This window comes from Neolamprologus brichardi, chromosome 3 (genome assembly GCF_056152115.1).
Source record: "Neolamprologus brichardi isolate AB-2024 chromosome 3, ASM5615211v1, whole genome shotgun sequence".
NCBI classification, from domain to species: Eukaryota; Metazoa; Chordata; class Actinopteri; order Cichliformes; family Cichlidae; genus Neolamprologus; species Neolamprologus brichardi.
Genome location: NC_142106.1, coordinates 36,009,237 through 36,027,743, shown reverse-complemented (window position 1 = coordinate 36,027,743; position 18,507 = coordinate 36,009,237). Strand labels below are relative to the sequence as shown.

The 18,507-nt window shown below is 41.8% G+C and overlaps 1 protein-coding gene across 1 annotated transcript; it reads right to left on the bottom strand.

The window, feature by feature from the left end:
• Nucleotides 1-441: 441 nt before the first annotated feature.
• On the bottom strand, nt 442-17,009 carry trmt44 (tRNA methyltransferase 44 homolog). The gene is made up of 11 exons (XM_087837128.1): nt 16,469-17,009; nt 16,275-16,392; nt 14,833-15,052; nt 14,666-14,734; nt 14,245-14,352; nt 12,965-13,036; nt 11,072-11,178; nt 10,525-10,708; nt 8,656-9,004; nt 3,208-3,324; nt 442-1,732 (listed from the first exon to the last, which is right to left on the bottom strand). The coding sequence occupies exons 1-11, from the start codon at nt 16,797-16,799 to the stop codon at nt 1,500-1,502; spliced, it is 1,908 nt and encodes a 635-aa protein (XP_087693254.1). The 5' UTR covers nt 16,800-17,009; the 3' UTR covers nt 442-1,499.
• Nucleotides 17,010-18,507: the final 1,498 nt, after the last annotated feature.

Sequence of the window (18,507 nt, the reverse complement as noted above, 5' to 3'; positions counted from 1 at the left end):
GATCTGCGACTTGACCTTAAAAATTCAGTTCATGCTGGAAAACCCTCCAATGTGGCTGAATTACAACACGGTGCTGTAGAAGACTCGTTGTCAGTTATCGCGAACGTTTGATTGCACCCTTGCTTACTGAGGCTGAGCCAACCAGTTATAAAGTTTAGGTTCATTTTTTTCCACACAGGACACTTTTTCCCCCTTTAATAATAAACATCTTCATTTAGAAGCTGCATTTTGTGCTTACTTGTGTTATCTTTGTCTAATATTTAAATTTGTTTGATGATCTGAAACATTTAATTGTGACAAACATAGAAAAATAGGAAATCATAAAGGGGGTAAACACTTTTTCACACCACAGTGTATATAGTCAAATCTTTTAACAACGTCGTGCTTCTGAGTAGAAAAAGTAGTTTTGAAAGCAGCATTTTTTAGTCTTCCTTCCTCCACTGTGTTTTTATTTTATGCTTCTTACTGCCTGCTGTCTAAAACAAAGACTTCTGAATGTCAGTGCATTACGTTCAGCATTGATGGTGCGTTCTCTTTCACAATACATGACTGTCTCTCTTTATAACTGAGTGGTGTTTGAGGACCTTTGCTATGTGTTACATTTGTTACAGTCTCAAACAGCAGAAACACAGCACTCAGAATACATTTAGGTTTCAAACTGCAAATTGTTAGGCGATCTGGTAAAATATGATTGTTGCCACACACTGATTGTATAAACAATGTTTTTAGTGTATCAGCGGTCTGGTTGTTGTCTGTTACATACACAAAACAAACCCCAGGGAGGCGCTTCTCACTGCTTGGCTGCAGTCCCTCGGAGGGCCTTACCGTCTTTGACATTTGAGCCACAGGGTGATGGAAGCTGTGTTAGAAAGACGCAGCAGAGAGCGCCCATCCAGACGGGACAACACACAGCTCAGCCCTCGACTCCTGCCAACAAATAATTCATACCGCTAACATTTACTTTGTTCAAACGCTGTCCGGCCTTTCTCCCCCGCCCTGTCTGTGAACCCCAAAGCACACGTCTGAGCTGAAAGAAATCTCTAAGGGAAGCACGCAGTTAAATACTGAAAGTTTACAGGAGCTTTTAGAGTTTTTATGCTGTGGGCGAGGAGAAGATCCACCACAGAGCTGATAATCTTTAAATAAAAATACAAAGACGTAGCTTGAAATCAGCTTTATAGTGAGTAAGTATACCTGAACGTATACCTGCCTTTCACAAGACAACATAACCCAGAGGTTTAGAGAGCTCCAGCAGTGAAGCCCCACCAGGAAGCACTGCATGTTGGCAGCCTTACAAAGAAGAAAGAGGACAGTGAAATTTCAAGGCTTCAATTCCCAGAAATGATGTAACGTTGCCCCAATAAAACTCGCTGCTTGGACCTGAATCTTATCTTTGAGGCTACAGGGCTGGAAACTAGAGTTCAAACAACAATGTGCAGAGCTCTGCACAAATTAAAAATCCAAACAAAGTCAATGAAAAGTCGTGAAGAACGAGTCAATCAAAAGGCTTCATTCTTTATCTTCTTCAGCGGTCTCGTCGAGGGTCGGAGGTCATGCGCTCCGTGGGCGAAGGCGCAGCTTTCAGCCTGCAGGGGGCAGCCCTGAGGGTGGTGAGCGTGAAACCAGCAGAGGCGAGTTTTCAGGGCACCCGGGGCGACGGGCTTCCTTTTAACATCCGCCCTGAAGGGCATCCTCTCCCGCCAGTCTCTTATGTAGACACGCCCTCCTTCAACTAAAGAGGAGTGACAAGAGGGAGACACAAAATCTATCAGACTCAAACGCTCCTCCCAAAAGATACAAATAAATATTTTCTTAAAAGAAAGAAATTAGGAGAAGAACACAACATAGATGCCTGGCTGTCAGGGCACCGGGGTAGAAAAAGTCATGTCTGCGCTGACCCCCACAGGTTATAAGCTTCTCACCTTTCGAAGGTCATGCACATTTTTATCTATTATCAGAAAGAAATGTCAACTTTGTTTCTATCTCAAGTCTGACTTTGCTTGCACTCTAAGCAATTTCTGTAGGGGAGGGGATCCAATTTTCTCAAACTGATCCCTCGAGACCAACCAAATTCCAAATGACAATGGTAAAAGCGCTCATTTCCCCTCTTTTTCAATCAACAAAAGCCCAGCGTGATGCCATGACGCCAAGCAAATTAACTCTTTGCATCGGATGATTCAGAGTTTTGGCACAAGTACGCTTAAATATGCTTTTATATCAGTGTTGTGGTTCTGGGGGGGAAGAAAAGGAAGGCATACTTCTCACCCTGCTGTCTGACACTTTTAACCAGGAACAGCAGCAAAACTCACTGCTTTACGGTCAACGACAGTACGACTGCCAGGACTGCATTTTAAAAAGTGTTTGTCCAGTTATTTTGAAAGAATTGTGGCTTGGATTGTTGTTTCCAAATTGTGGTTCTGAGCGTGAGACTTTTTCGTGAGTGAATAAAATTTGAAAAAAAGATGTTGTTGCCATGTTTATCTTTAAAAATAGTCCCTTTTAAAAGTCTTAAAAGCATACACTGTAGTTAAAAGATGTCAACATATGGGTAAAATTTTGCAACCTGGAACGAGGCCATCGCCACCTTATTGTTTTAAAGAAGTGCCCATATTTAGACCAAGAGGTGGAACTAATGCTAGCTAGCAAGCTAGTATGAAGAACTAGCTTACATGCATTATTCACTGTGATGTTAAATAGGATGCTCATTTTAGATCAAATAAAATGTTCGTAATGGAAAAACTGGACAGCTGACTCCTCTGAGGGCTTTTTGTACTGATGAACACTGAACGAGCAAGGTGTAAAAAAAATAAAGCATAAACTGTATTCTAATTAAGACATTCTTTTAAGGATCTATTAAAGAAGACTTGAAACCAGAATTTAAGAAGATAGACTTTTACTCAAGTCATAAATCAAACGAGAAGTAGAGTAACTTTGAAATATCCCCAGAATGTAGGGTTAAGGCCTCCATCTTTTATATACAGTCTATGATTTAAATTGTTGGGGAAAAAAATTCAAACAAAATCTTTTTTTTTAAAAAGAAGCTAACGGTTTTTTATTTAACACCCTTTCTGTTACTCATATAACCTCCAGTATCTCACTCACTGTCACTGGTTTCATTTAAGCACTATATTGTACTTAATGAACAGTCTAGTTCTCAACAATACAACTTTCAAATGAACCATCTATAAGAACGTAGAGAAAAGCTACCTCTAAATACTTGATGATTGTTCCTCAGAAGCGTCTGAAGACCTCCGCACTCTTTCTTCAGGAGCCGCAGGGTTTCCTGCCCCAACAGCCCCGCAACCTCGCTCACAGAAAGGCTGCCTGAAGGGCAGGGAAGAGGGACAAACAATGAAAGATGGGAGTTATACATGTGCAGGAAGAGGTCTATTGATTTTATAATCATCAATGCATTAACACAGTGCTTCAGCATGCACAGAGATCGTTTTTATCCAGCATTTCAGACAAAGAACCACTCGGCTTGAGTTGATGTTATCGGCTGTTCTATGACAAGAAAATGCGAGCAAAGCTATATATACACATAGTATATAAAGATCCGTTTACAGTAGAGAGTAGCTATCTGTCAGTGTTTGTCAGAGCTGTAAAGTATGCTCAGTTAAAGCCGTTCCAACAAGCTGTCAGGGCAGCTGGAACGCGTTTTGCCAGAGTAGCCATTTGAGAGCCTGAATCATTTTTGTCACCTTTCCACTGGGGCAGAGATTTTAGAAAGGAGAAAGAGAATATGTACAGTTCTAACCTCTAGGATTAGCATAGTATAGATGACAAACCCCTTTGTATTCACACATACTTTCGCACTGTGGTTATAAAGATCTTTTGGCATTTCTGGCCTTGCCCTTTTTACACCTCAAGGGGATTCAATCTGAGCTGACCTTTAGTTTATACAAATGACAAACTTACTCCTTTCTCTGACGTATTGGAGGGAGAGACACACCACATGATTTCATAACTATATTCGACTTAAATCTGCATCTTCAGTGATATCTTCATCATGCTTCTGTGGTCACTCCCTGCAATCCCTGCTGGCTTAGAGATGATATGAATACTGAATATGAATGAAAAGCACCATCTGACCCTCTGATCCAAAACTCAGTTTTCAGAAAACTGTTCAGTTTCAAACTCTTCTGCTTGTCAGGTCTCTGAACCTCGACTTTCTGCCGTTGAAATTCATCGAAAAACATATTGTCCACCCAAATACATCCTAATTTTAGTTGGCCAAATTGCTGCGTTAATCCCTAAAATATGCGACACACTCCCACATTCACAGACACTAGCGCAGCCAAACCCAGTCGTATGCTGCAGAGTGTGAAACTGGGCAGACTCTCATCCCACAGCTCTGACGCCAGGGAGCTCCAGGCCTTGATATAATATCAATACACTGTTTAGAGCTGCCCTTTACTGCCTACAATGTTAATGGGGATTAATGGAATAGGGACAATATTGACAGAGTAGATTCAGCTTGGACTAAGACCAGGTGCAGATGAGTATTAATGGCTTGGCTTAAAGTACAGTTGGACTTGTTTGTTTGAAACGATGCCTGTTGTGTAGGATTGTTTTTGTTGTGCTGAAGGAAAAAGAAAAAAAGAAAAAAGAAAAGAGCTCAGCTGTGATTTCCATCTTTGCAAAAACTGCAACTCTCACAAGGCGTGTAAAGATGACAGGACATATTTCTGAGGGATGACATACTTTTAGGGTAATATTTGTCTTGAGCAGAGGAGGGGTAGTGGCTGCCCAGGCAGGAGGAATAGAGGGAGGCCACAGAGAAGATTCATGAATGTAGAGAAGGAGGACATGCAGAGGGTTGGGGTGACAGAAGAGGTTGAGGCTGGTGATTTGTTGTGGTGACCCCTAAATGGAGAAGCCAAAAGAAGAAGAAGAAATCTATATACTTCTGGGAGGAGGAATCATAGGGTTTGGAGACAATGTCAATGCTATTATTCTGCAAACCATTTAACTTGCGCATAAAATGGTCACTCAGACAAAACAACAAGAGAAGTCTCGCTTTTTTCCATCACATTTGAGATCTCTTAATCGGTCTCTCTGTACACGGCTGCCCCCTGTCTCTCTTTGCAACCTCACTGCTAGCTCACAGAGCAATAAACACAGCAGAGAGAGAGGAAAGGAGACAGGCTATTGCTGTGCCAGGAGAGCAAGATGTCCCTGCAATGCAAAGGAATAAGTACACGAGCTTTTTGCTAGACCTTTAAAAAAAGGTGATGAAAAGTTGGTAAATGATCTGGCAAAGGTGCAAAGCTAGTAACAATCAGGTGAACTGAAACATGAACTTGCTATATCATGATGCCCCTGTGTTGCCTGGCAACCTAAAAAAAAAAAAAAGGCCTACTGGCATTTATATAGTAATGCAGGACACTGACATGTACTAGAACCAATAATTACATTATTATTACTAATAAAAGTTAATATGCATGCTTGCTGAATCCTCTTATAGTACCCAATAAATAATATTTACACTCATCTTCATATATCTATGGCTCGAGCATGTGGCTTACACATTGCCCTGCCAAGCAAAAGATCCCCCGGTTCAGTCTGGGAGGAAGTGCATCCAGCACATCCACACCAAACGTGCGGAGCTACCTGCTGTGTTGACCCTTTGCGAATAAGGGAGCAGCTGAAAGCAACTTTAAAACCGGTCTTTATATGAATGACATTTTGGAGACAAAAGCAAAACAACCCAAAAAACTCAGTTTGGATTTTTTCAACCCAACAATCTGAAAAATATTTGGTTTAAACTGAAGAAAAGCAGAAAATGTTCCAGCGTGTAAAAGAGTGAAGTGAAGCGTTCACTCATCAAAAACATACCGCACCCGCACCCTTCCACGCAGGCTGCTTCTATTCAGTACAATAGCGTGTTTACTGTACCTCTGACATTTTACTGAGTTGACATTTAGTGTCGCTCGATGTACAGCTACACACAGATTTTCATTCTCGGCGTGATTACATAACTCTGTGACTCAGCACTACAGCACACATGAATTAGTAACTTCCTTCATATTTACAGTGTCTCAGAAGAGCTGTGAGATATTTTTAGGTTTAATGCACAGGAAGCACAATATATGCAACTGATATAAGCAGCAGCAGAGACACTACTAAGATGTTTTAACTTGCTCAGTGCAAATCTTTTAAATAGAACTTGTCCCAAATAAAAAAGGAAAGAGTCTGATTGATGTTAAATAGGAATTTTCATTTCAAAGAATTACTATAAATCCCTGAGTATCAGTCTTATGATACAAACCCAACAATAGTTGGCCAAACAGGAAAAATACTGACTCTTATGCATAGTGAAAACCTGTTTGTTTCTGACAGTTTCAGAGCTTAATACGTATTATTTGTTTGTATTTACAGTAAAAGAGATAAAAAGAAAAGATAAAAGAACATCGTCTGACGTCACACCAGAGCCATAAAGCCACAGAAACAAAATGATCATAAAATATCCGCTTAAGTGCCAAAAAGGGATCCATCACCATACTGAAAATGATTAGACTTTTTGAAGATGCATTAAAGAATAGACAGAAACTAAACTCCAAAGCACTTTAAATGACTCCGAGACCCATCTGGATTTATTTAACATGCGCTGGCTCCCTCTGAATTTAGCCTTTGTTCGTGCACAGCAGATAACTGGTAGGAATCCCTCAATACAAATGCATGCTCATGCATAAATCATAGATGGTGGTGCATTATTCATCCAGTCATCTCCATACAGAGTTACACTCTCCCTTTATTCACTCTCCCTAAAATTTTCTACCTTTAATTCCACCGACACCCCGACAAGAAACGTTCTGTTTTAATAATAGCAGGCTTCGTGCCCTTATCTCGTTCATAACGTGTGACTGTGTGTGAGTGTGTGTGTGTCAGCGGGGCTGCAGAGGTGTTGACAAAGGTGATTGCGTGGGTGCTGTGAAAGTAAATGTGTGTGCGTGTCTGTGGGTGTTTGATACGGGCTGTGTGGTACGCAGCTGGCGGAGGGTGTGGCAGAGTTCAAAGAGGCGTCGCTCTGAGTCATCAGGTCTCACCGGATGATGCTGAGGAGCAGGATTGTAATCAGCGAGGTGGGGGGTCAGATGGGATGATGGACGAAGAATGAAATTCAAAGTTCAGGCCGTAGGTGCTGCGGATGTAATGGTGTAGCTGGTGTGTTTTAAAAAGTGCTGACACTATATGTAACGATTGATTGTGACGGTGTCGTTTCAGAGGCATCGGGTTACATCTGCACCGCACCACACGAGGTAAAAAGCACTCACTATGTAACTGATCAAAGGCATAGACTGTGTACAAAAGATGGAAGTAGCCTCGGGGGTCTGAAAAGTGACCACGGTAGGAAAATGCATTCTTTGTAATGGACAGCAGAGGCATCAAAGCACAACAACAGTTGCCTCAAGGTGCTTTATATTATAAGGTAAATACTCTACAATAATAAAGACAAAACCTTAATCAGATGACCCCCTGTGAACAATGACCCCTGGTGACAGTGGGAAGGAAAAACTCCCTCTTAACAGGAAGAAACCCCCCAGCAGAACCAGGCTCAGGGAGGGGCAGCCATCTGTCGTGACTGGTTGGGGGTGAAGGGAGGGAGACGGGGAAAAAGGCACACTGTGGAAATCCAGAGTGGTGCATAAAAACAAAGAGTAAAAAAGGGTGAAAGAACAAGAAACACTCAACAAGCCCCTGGCAACCCAGCAGCGTAACTAAGGGAGCACTCAGGGTTACCTATTCTAACCTTAACTATAATCTTTATCAAAAAAGGAAAGTTGAGAGCGTGTCTGTCTCCCACATTCAAATGTTTGCACGCTCCAATAAATCACTGGACCCGTTTCTCATTTTCCCAGCAAAATATAAAGAAACGAGGTGTGGCTGAAGACTTTAGCAGAGTACTGTACACCAATGTGGTGAATACATTAGAGGCAACGAGATGTCCACTAATAGCCAACCATTAGCTTCGAAGCAAAGGGAGAGTAGTGAATCTGTCTCCTGTATATGTGGACAAGGCTTAAATAGTGTGGTTCACAACAGCTGCTTATCCAAAGACATTAACATCCACCTACCAGCCCTTATACAGCTTTCTTACATTATATACACATTCAAGGTCATCTAATGTTCTTCTCACCTCTCCAGGAGAAAACACATTGTAAAGTCATTTTGCCTTTAATTACAGGTTGATACACTTAATCACAGTGAGAGAAGTTAATAAAAAATAGGGGTGAAAGATGTTTTTGATATGCTAAAGCTGGGTCATTTACATAGCGCCAAATCACTACAGCGGTTGCCTCGAGGTGCTTTTTTTGGGGGGTAAAGACAATAATTAATAATAATTGTGATATAATATGAAAACGTGACAATGCCTTTAAAAGCTGTTTTTGGTGGGAATAATTGGTCAATTTAGCCGACTGCTAGGTGGTAGTTAGGCAACATGATGACATCATAATATCTCATCTAGACAAGAACCTTCAGGGGCCTAAGATGCATCTGAGCGCCAGGTCTTGATGCTCAGACCGGGCACTCAGATGCAACACACAGAGTCTTTCTGTCTTACAGGCAAATAGGAACACTTCACAGATACTGATCCTATTCTGGATTTAACCTGTGACTCAGTTCAGCAGCGACTCATGTCAATCGTTTTACCTCCTTGGTTCCAGTCACAGCAGGATCCTTCTCCATCGCCCGCGGTCATTCCCAGAAGAGTATTAGCAACCCGCAGAACAACACCGTCAACAAAGTCCCGCGGGAGAGCAGCACAATTTCGCACCGCTTCGACGCGATCTCGCGGCTGGAACCCAGCTCCCCAGGAGCTCCCGGGGGTGCCGTTACAGCTTCCGTTCCCAATGCAACAGTCCTCGTCATTACTGACGTCTGACCTCTGAACTGTGACCCCGGGAGCAGTGCAGCGGCTGTGGATGTAATGAGCCCTTTGTTGCTCTAACTCAGGTTCATCAGATAACTGATAGTTTCTTGACTTTCCTAAAAGACACACCTGCAGGAAAAAAAGAAGTGTGAGGGCGACTCCCTGTTTTGGTTTCTTTTCTTGTTATTAATTAAGTTCAAAGAAATCATACTTTTTCTTTCCATTTGAAAATGTTCACATGAAATCATTTTGTGGGAGAGCTTTTGCTGATATGAGCAAACTGAGTGTTACTGATGAGCAAACAGCAAAGCCCAGAAAATAATAGCTTGTTCTTTTATGGCCACGAGTATATTGTAGCTATTAATGGCTACCCGCTAACAGATTTATTGTTCCCTCTGGGATTATAAAGACATCCTTGATTTATTGTACGTCTACACTAAACGAAGCCCAGGTGGAGAAAAGGCTGGGAAGCACAGCTGTATGATTTACTTCAGCCATCCACTGATCATAGCGCTGAGAAGTGTTTCCACATAATCCCAGGATTACAAAAACATGTAATGAATTTACTGACAAACTTCTACAGGTACTGATTTTCTGTTCTATCGAAATGTAAAATTCACCCTCCCGCCACTTTATTATCTTTAACTGCTTATTTGCTAATAAGCTAATCGCATGGCAGCAGCTGGTCAAGACAACCTGATGAAGGTCTGAGCTGTTTCGAGCTGACAGGAAGGTAACAGTAACTTAAATAGCCACTCATTCCAACCGAGGTGCAGAAAGGCTACAGCTACAACAGTTGGGCTACAGCAGCAGAAGACCCTACTAGCTGACAGGAAGCTGAGGCTACAGTTCACACAGACTTTCCACACAACAGCAGACTGGAAAACCATCGCCTGATCCAGTCTCAATTTCTGTTAGTATATGGTGTAAACATGAAAGCATGGATCCTGCCTTGGATCAACAGGAAGTCTCGGCACACTGTGGGACACTCAGTACTAACCAAATGTTAAACACCCCAATCTGCATGTGTTTTGTTGTTGACCATGTCCATACATTCATGACCACAGTGTAACACTCCATGTCACAAAGCTCAACATGACAGCGAGTTCCCTGTACTCAAAAGTCCTCCACAGTCACCAGATCTCAACCCAACACAGCACCTTTGTGATGCGGTGGAACGGCAGATTCTCATCACGGATGTGCAGCAACTGTGATGCTGTCTTGGCAACGTAGCCCTTTTGTGCTATTCTGAAAGAAGAGTTATAACTTTCAGATATGTGCAGTGGAGAGATGCAGTTCAGGTGCATTATGGGAAACGTCATAACTAGGGTGTGTTTTAATTTTCACAAACTTTTTTTACACCTTAAACCTGCATCTATTACAGAACCCCACCAAACGGATTTCTCTCTTTATTTCTTTCCCTCTCTGTCTTGCATTAATTATTTGATAGCTGACAGCAGAGCTGCGCGGTAGACGGGTGGAGAGAGAAGAAGAATTCACGAATTGCTGAACTAATACAATGTGATTTGTTCTGGAGCACAGACTGAAAGAAGAAGGAAAAAAAACACAGGCTGGGGTCAAACAAATGTTTACAACAAGTCGGATGGATTTACTGTGAAGCCGCCTCCACTCTGTTTCTGTCAGCCTACCCGTTTAGTAGAAGGTATTCTCAAACAGTCTTCGTCAGTGTTGAAGCCACAGACTTGGCTGACCTCAGCGATGAAGTCGACGTATTCCTTGTACTGAGACTTCTTACACTGGCGTCTCTGGTATTTTCCACAGAAGTCGAAGAAACAGCAGGGGAGGACAAAGTAGCGGCAGGAATAAGACGACCTATAATTTGAAAAAGAAGGGACAAAATAAATCTACACAGTGTCGATCATTACTCTTTAATGCAGTCAGACTACAGAGGACTTGTTTTACTTAAGCATTTTTCCACCTTTAACTCAAACTGTTCAGACAGGAAGCGACACACACACACACACACACACTACAAGAAATCATCATCTGCAGTCTCTAACAAGGAGAAATCTGACTCCTCACACTGAGGCTCAACATCGCCATCAGGTGGCCGTCTCAGTAAACCCACACACGCACTCTTCACACATCACCCCCTGCCCATAATGTTATTCCAAAACTGGAGAGATCAGCTGGCACTTGAGCTGCTGAGTGTGATTGTGTCTCCTGATGACTCGCCTGGCTGCTATAACGGGGATCCACGGTGTGAGCTCGTCCGAATGGTTCCCAATCAGCCAGTCTGTACCCGGGAATAAGAAGCTCTCGCTGGGAGTAATTGCCTTTTCCTGAAATAGCACAGACCCAAAGAGCACAAGAGGTCCTTAGAGCAGCAGGGATGCACACCGGTCGAATTTAATATCATTTAATAGAAATAAGTCTTTTTATCTTCTTAGACTTTTATTTGAGATGCATTTAAAGTTTTGGGTTGGTTTTTTTTTCTTAGTGGGCTCAAATATTTTTTATAATTGCAATTAGAAAACAACTACAAGATCCCAACAACTTTTTTTAGAGAGTTTATATAAATCCTTTCATATTTAACAGATGGCCCTGACACCAACATCACAAATGATGAGAGTTAAGAGGCTGTGAAGTCCAGAGAGCTTCTGAATAAAGGTTGAGGACTGAGTACAGCTGCCCCGGGGGCACAGAGAGATTGTTCTACCACATCCGCTCCGCTAAAATCGGTCAATAATAGATGACCTGAAATGGAAGCAGTCAGCAGCTTGTTGTTAAATGAGCGACTGAGGACAGGAGGCAGACGGGAGAAAGCGGCGTTTTCAGGGCAGGTTTCTCTGGAAATGTGTGTGTGTCCACATGTGTATGCAAGCTTCTGTGGTAGTATTTTCTTTGTGCAGCTTAATAAAATCATAAAAGCAAGAATCTCTTAAGTATACTACGAGAAATGTACAGTGCTGTGAAAAACTATTTCTCCCCTTTCCCTTCCTAGTTTTGTGCATAATTTTAACACTTAAAATCCAATTTTAATTTCAGAAAAAGGTAAAAAGCAAATACAAACTGCAGGTTTTAGATTACAATTTAACTATTAAGGGTTAAAAAAAATCCACTGAACCACAGCGAGAGCCATATTCCCCAAATGGAGAAAACTTGAAACAGTGTGAACCTTCCCAGGAGGGGTCGGCTTCCCAAATTCACTCCAAGAGTACTGACAACTCCACAAAAGAACCCAGAACAACATCTAAAGACCTGAAGGCCTCATTTGTCTCAGTTAATGTCAGCGTTCATGATTCAACGATAGAAAGAGACTGAGCAAAAACAGCATCGATGGGAGAGAACAAGGAGAAATCCACTTCATCCGTGACATCTGGCATAAATTGAACAAAGCAAATCATAAAAAGAACGTCATACATGGGACGACAATCAAGTTATGCCCTAAACCTCAAGATCTGAAACACACCAGCAGGTCCGCCTCTAAATGGCTCAGATAACGGCACTGTTGCCTCACCGTCGCACACGTGCAGGTTTCTAACCCACCATGTTGTCAGGCCTTTCTGTGTGGAGTCTGCATGCTCTCTCTGTGTGACCTAGTCAAAGTGTGGACTTAAATCCAACTGAGATGTTTTGGCGTGACCTTAAACAAGCAGTTCATGCTGGAAACCCCTTAAATGTGGCTAAATTAAAAAACTATTCTGCAAAGATTAGTGGGCCAAAATTCCTCCACGCTGATGTGAGACTCACTGCCAGTTATCACAATCACTTGATTGCAGTTTTTGCTGCCAAGGGTGGCAAAACCACATTCATAGGTTTAGGAGGGCGATTACTTTTCCACACAGGGCCGTGTATGCTTGGATAGATTTTCGTTGCCCTGAATAAATTAAATCCTCATTTAAAAACTGCACTTTTTATTTATTCAGGTTGTCTTTTTCTAATTTCTAAACACATCAGGAAGAGGAAAAATACTTTTTCACAGCACTGCAGGTGTAAAATTCTCCCTGATCATTACTTTTACATCTTTATGAATGCTGCATTGTACTTTTTAATTACAATAAATTGAAGCACAAAGTGAGGACACAGAGTCGAACGTTTCATGTGAAAAGATAACGACTCGCTCACCTCCAGCAGAGTCTGGGGGCCGTACATGTCCCAGATCTTCCTCCTGCGAACATCGATGCCCCTTCCAGGGTGCTGTAACACAAGACGGCCTGATGGTCAGAGAGGCTAATCAACCTCAAACACATTCACACACTCAGCCAAGTCAGATCAAAAACATTAAAATTTAGAATGTACCCCTTAACGACAATGGCCGGCCGATATGTTTCTACTACCAGATCTGGACCTGCCCCGGCGTTTCCCCCATCTATAAAAGGCTGTCAGTCCACTGTTTACCTCAGCTGCTGAGTGAGAGATGTCCATCTTTATTTACGCTTTACTTTATCAAAGGAGATCGATACGGGTTGAGCTGCTGTTTTTGCCGCTGTTAGCTCCTGTTAGCCAACAAAGTTGGAATCAAACACTTACTGAATAAACTCGCATCCAATGTGAGAATGCAATCAAACTGTTTATCAGAGGGAAAATGTGACCTTTAAACTCTACGTTATACTAACTGTTGTTGTTGCCAGCTCATTGTGAGTTGCCTGGAGATACGAGGGTCGCATTTCTAATCTGTAGAAAATATGTAATTGGGACAATATCTGGAATAAATCAGCATAGTTATGAAAATGTTTGTCTTCAGTTCAGGAAACAAGGTATGAGATGTTGGTTTGGAAAAATATTCAGCGATGCTTCATCTCCTGCTTTGCGTTTGTGTGGGAGCCCCATCAAAAACCTGTCCATTATCCATTATGCTAGCGCCTCCCCTGCAATGGCTCTGCACCCCCCCTAGGGGGCGGGCCCCACACTTTGGAAAGCTCTACACTAACCAGTGCCCACTCCTATATATTTTTAATGGATCCATTCTAAGTTTATATGAACATATCAGTTTGTTGAAAGAGACACTAATCTATGTATATTTATGAGTACAACAATCTTTTTTTTAAAAAATCAAATAAACTAAAAGAAAAATACTGACTGTACCTTTAAGACAGCGCTTCTGGCTTTCCTAAAGTTAGTGTGAAATGTTTTATATGTGACCACCATACAGGGTTATCAAATATGAAGAGTGTTCTCATACTGTGGATGATTTTGAGGACTTTGTGGGCTTTGGGTGAGAATGTAACCAGGAAGTAGCTGCTGTTTGTTTGAATTTAGAAGAAAATCAGTGTTCAGTCACCAGTGTGCAGAACAAAAACTGACGATTCAGTCACTCATAACAAAGATCAAACACTCGGTCCAGCGTGACGATCTGTCCTAATAAACTGCTGCTTTTACATGAATTCATCAAGCACTGAACTCACCCCTTCATTGGTCAGAATGTGAACCAAGAGGCCATTTCCACAGCCGAGGTCCACAAAGGACTGCCTGGCAGTCAGACCTCTCTCTGCTCTCTCCTCGGCCCACAGCACCTGCAGCAGCACAGTGACACAGACTCATGGTTAGGGAGTGACAAATGCTGCTGATGCTGCTGATACTCGTGACCTACGGATGGATTCCTGAGGTCAAAGGTCATTTTTCACATTCAGGTTGATTTATTTAGCTTAAGTTGCATGACCCTCTGAAACCTGACATAAGGTCATGTGAGTTATTTCCTGTTCTTACCTGCGCACACAGTACCTGTATGGACATATTTGTTAATTATTTCAAAGGCTAATTCAAGTATAATCGTGATAGGATCCACTCATTTGGGGAAAAGAAGATTATTGGAAGGTTTGAACTAACCAGGAGATACGTAGCAATAGCAACATCCTCATACACAAACTTTTCAGGATCTGTAACCTCAGGCCAAACCTGGAAACAGTGTGAGAAATATACATGAATATATCACCACAAGAGAATAGGACGTAAACAAAAGAATAAACAAGCCTCACATCATCCATTCTCCTCACCTTCACCATGGCCTTGTACTTGTCCTTCAGCTGTTGGTACATGAGGCTGTACTTCTCCACTGGCAGCAGAGACAACGTGCTCCTGAACTCACTACTTCTGCACTCTGTGGCCCAGCGGACCAGTTTAGGCAGCAGGTCAGAGGACAGCCAGGGCAGCTTGGGGTAGGCGACGCCATCAGAGAACCAGGAATCGACCGACAGTGCACACAACTCCAGGGACCTGCAGATAAAGCACAAGTCATCTACAGTCTTGTGCTCATTTTATGCTAACTATACTAACATGTATATTAACTGAGAGTTTGTGACGTCGCCTATCCTGAGAGCGCTGCTTCGAGTTCACTTATATCAATATCAGGAGGATTTTTAAATATGAAAAAATAATTTTAAATATTAATAAGAAAAAGAAGATAAACCCAAAATAAATTAAAAAAAAACAAAGACAATGTAACAAAGTTTGAACAATAAGAATAACAACTGTAAATTATATTCTGTGGTTTAAATTTTCTTATTGCTGTTGACACTGAATGTCTGACCTGTATAGTATGGAATATATGGTGAAGACCCTCAAAAAACTCTAATAACTTGTCTTTCATTCATACACCCACTGTTAGGTTTGCCTTTAGCGCCAACTTGGACCTCTTTTGCATTCAGAGCTGCTTTCATTCTTCATGGCACAGATTCAACAAGGTGCTGGAAACATTTCTCAGAGATATTGGCCCAAATTGGCATGACAGTGTCACACTTTGATAATGTGTGATGAATCTCCTGTTAAACCACATTCCAAAGGAGCTCTGTTGGACTGAGATTGACCGCTGAGTGGGGAGGTGGAGGTAGCGTTTGGATACGGTGAACTCATTGTCATGTTCAAGCAACACCAATGCTAAATTCTGACCTACAAATAGGATCAGAAGAAATCAAGACTCAGACCAGACGAGATTTTCCAGTCTTTTCTTGTCCAGTGAAATGCAGCCTCAGTTTTAACAGGAGTGGCACCTGGATTGGTCTTCTGCTGTAGTAGACGATCCACTTAAATGTTTAATATGTTGTGCACTCAGAGATGCTCTTCGGCATATTTTTGTTATAACAAGTGTCTATTTGAGTTACTTTTGGCTTCCTATCAGCTTGAAGAAGTCTGGACATACTCTGACCTCTGACAAAAAGAAGCAGAGCTGCAGCTCATTGGATATTTTCTCTTTTTCCACTCCATTCCCAGTAAACTCTAGAAATGCCAGCAGATCAGCAGTTTCTGAAATATTCCGACCTATACGTCTGGCACCAACAACAAAGCCATGCTCAAAGTCACTTAAATCACCTTTCTTCCTCATTCTGATGCTCAGTTTGAACATCAAGATTGTATAATCAACCAGTAAACTATCATCCAAAACCAGGCATTTCGTCCTGTATGTTCTAATGTGCTGTAAAGATGATGACTGCAGACTCACCATTCCTCACAGTCCTGATTGCAGAGCTGAATCTGATAAATGTTGCCTTTCTTCAGAGACGCTTTTCCCTCTGCATCCTCTTCAAATGGGATAAAGGTCACTCGTTGTCTACCAAAGTCTGCAGAGAACAAGAGAGAAGGCATTAGAAACAAATAAAACTGATACGACAGTTTGTAGAAGTGAGAAGCTCTTACCTTTCAGAATAATTTCTTTATGCAGGTTTGTCCCATAACAGTTTACTTTGGGAATAAATGTCCTGACGCTGGAGGACCATGGTTTGTCGGCTTCGTGGGCAGCTGAGGCCCCAGTGATCACGAAGAGCAGCACATCTGTGAAGAGTTCAGGATCATGCAGCAGGAGCCGTAGGTCGTCTTGGTCCACATCTTTGCTGTCTGTCTCTTTAACTCCACAAAGACGCTTGTTTACAACATGAGGTTTCTTTATCCACACGTCTACGGCTGACCAGAAGCCATCGGGGAGACTCTTACATCCTCCCGGGAACTTTATATCGAAGAGCTTTGGCATAATTGAGCAAGCGAAGCATGTGTGTTTACAATCACTGAATCAACTTCCGGACAGGAGGTTTTTGGGGCGGTTGCACCGATATATGTTTCCAAGAACAATGAAATCAAAACCGGATCATTTACGATAAATCCTACTTTGGTCCAAAAACCTTTTAAGAGCTTTATTTAAAGGAAAAAGCGAGAGGTGGCTAGAAAAACGCACTACTATGTCGCTGAGTGATGACGTTTACACCAGCGACAAAACTCTATCGTCTACGCGGCATGCCCAATAGAGGGTGCTGTTTATCTTTGTCTGTAATGACTCTGTAGTCATTCAGGGGTTTAGGGGGATGTTTTTGTTTTGTTTTTTGTTTTACTAAATAGCGAACAAGTCAAATAGAAATCACTAGAAGTATAAGAAGATTATTTGTAGCCTTCACTAAAGCTGTTTTTGTACTGTGATGAGCTCTGAAACCTGACCGAAACTCTTCAAATAAACCTTTGCTCTGCCGATGATCAGTATGCTGTTTTACAAGGTTGGAGATTGGCCTAAGAAAGCTAGGTCAACTGATGGCTTTAACTTCTACCAGCTTGGATGTCTGTGGTATAAAGTAAAAGTAATGAACACAGTGTTGGACTGTTGCACAGCAGCTGTTCTCGTGGTTAGGTTACATCAGGTATAGCAGAGATTAATGTGATTTTTAGCGGATGATGCTTAGATTCATTCACCGAATTCCTCCTTCGTACCAACTTTATAATATCTATTATATGTTAGTATGAACGGTGTACAGTCAGTGTAGAGGATGGAAATCAGCCGGGACATCCACCGACGTCTTGTTGAATTCAGTTGTGTAAAACCACAAAGAGCGGTAAACCTCAGAGCAGCAGCTGCACAGATCAACTGATCACAGCTTGTGCATTAAGAAAATCTGCTGGCGCTCTCTATAGAACTTATTCTGAGTTGTGAGTTCTTCCCCTTGCTGAACCATTTCAACTGATTTTAGGATTAGTCGACACTAATATATAGATTTCTTCATAAAATTAAGGCACATTATTAAAATAATCTCAGCTCTTCATGTTTCTTCTCGCTGTCTACAAGCTTGGACTCTTCCCTTTTTTCTCTTTCAGCATTTGTGCATTTCTTTGGCAGGCTTTATCAAACATTGTGTACGAGCCTTGATTTTTTTTCTTTCCATGTCTTGAAGCTTGCATTGTATCTCTTGATTTATGGCTTGCAATTCTTGAATTTTGCACTTCATAAGTTGGTGTGCAGCCTCCTGCTGTTCTTTGTCTTTCAACAGTTGAGTATTTCATCTCACTGATTCTTCCAACATTACTTGCAGCCCTTCATTTTTTCTTCTCTTCCACTTGAAGCTTGCACTTCATCACTTGGTGTATAGCTTCCATATTTTGAAGTTTGCACTGCAAATGTTGTTGTATTTCCTCCTGCTGTTCATTCTCATACAACATTTGTTTATTTCTTTGATGTGCTTCATCAATCATGTCTTGGATCTTGATCTCCACCTCAGTGCTTCTTGCTTCTCTTGTTTTCAGTTCAGCTTCCATATCTTGAAGCTTACATTGCTGTTGGTGTATTTCCTGCTGCTCCTCTTTCTCTTTCATCAAACATTTTTTGCAGACTTTTATTTTTGTTCTCCATGTCTTGGAGCTCTGACTACACTTCACGATACTTCTTGTCCACCTGAGTTTTTTCCACATTCCTTTGTTTA

Excerpts from the sequence above, each read along its gene's own strand:
- trmt44 (XM_087837128.1), bottom strand. The coding sequence starts at position 16,799 with ATGCCAAAGCTCTTCGATATAAAGTTCCCGGGAGGATGTAAGAGTCTC. Across the intron at positions 14,735-14,832 it reads AGTACAAGGCCATGGTGAAG|GTTTGGCCTGAGGTTACAGA; the intron begins GTGAGGAGAATG and ends CACTGTTTCCAG. Across the intron at positions 13,037-14,244 it reads ACATTCTGACCAATGAAGGG|CACCCTGGAAGGGGCATCGA; the intron begins GTGAGTTCAGTG and ends CTTGTGTTACAG.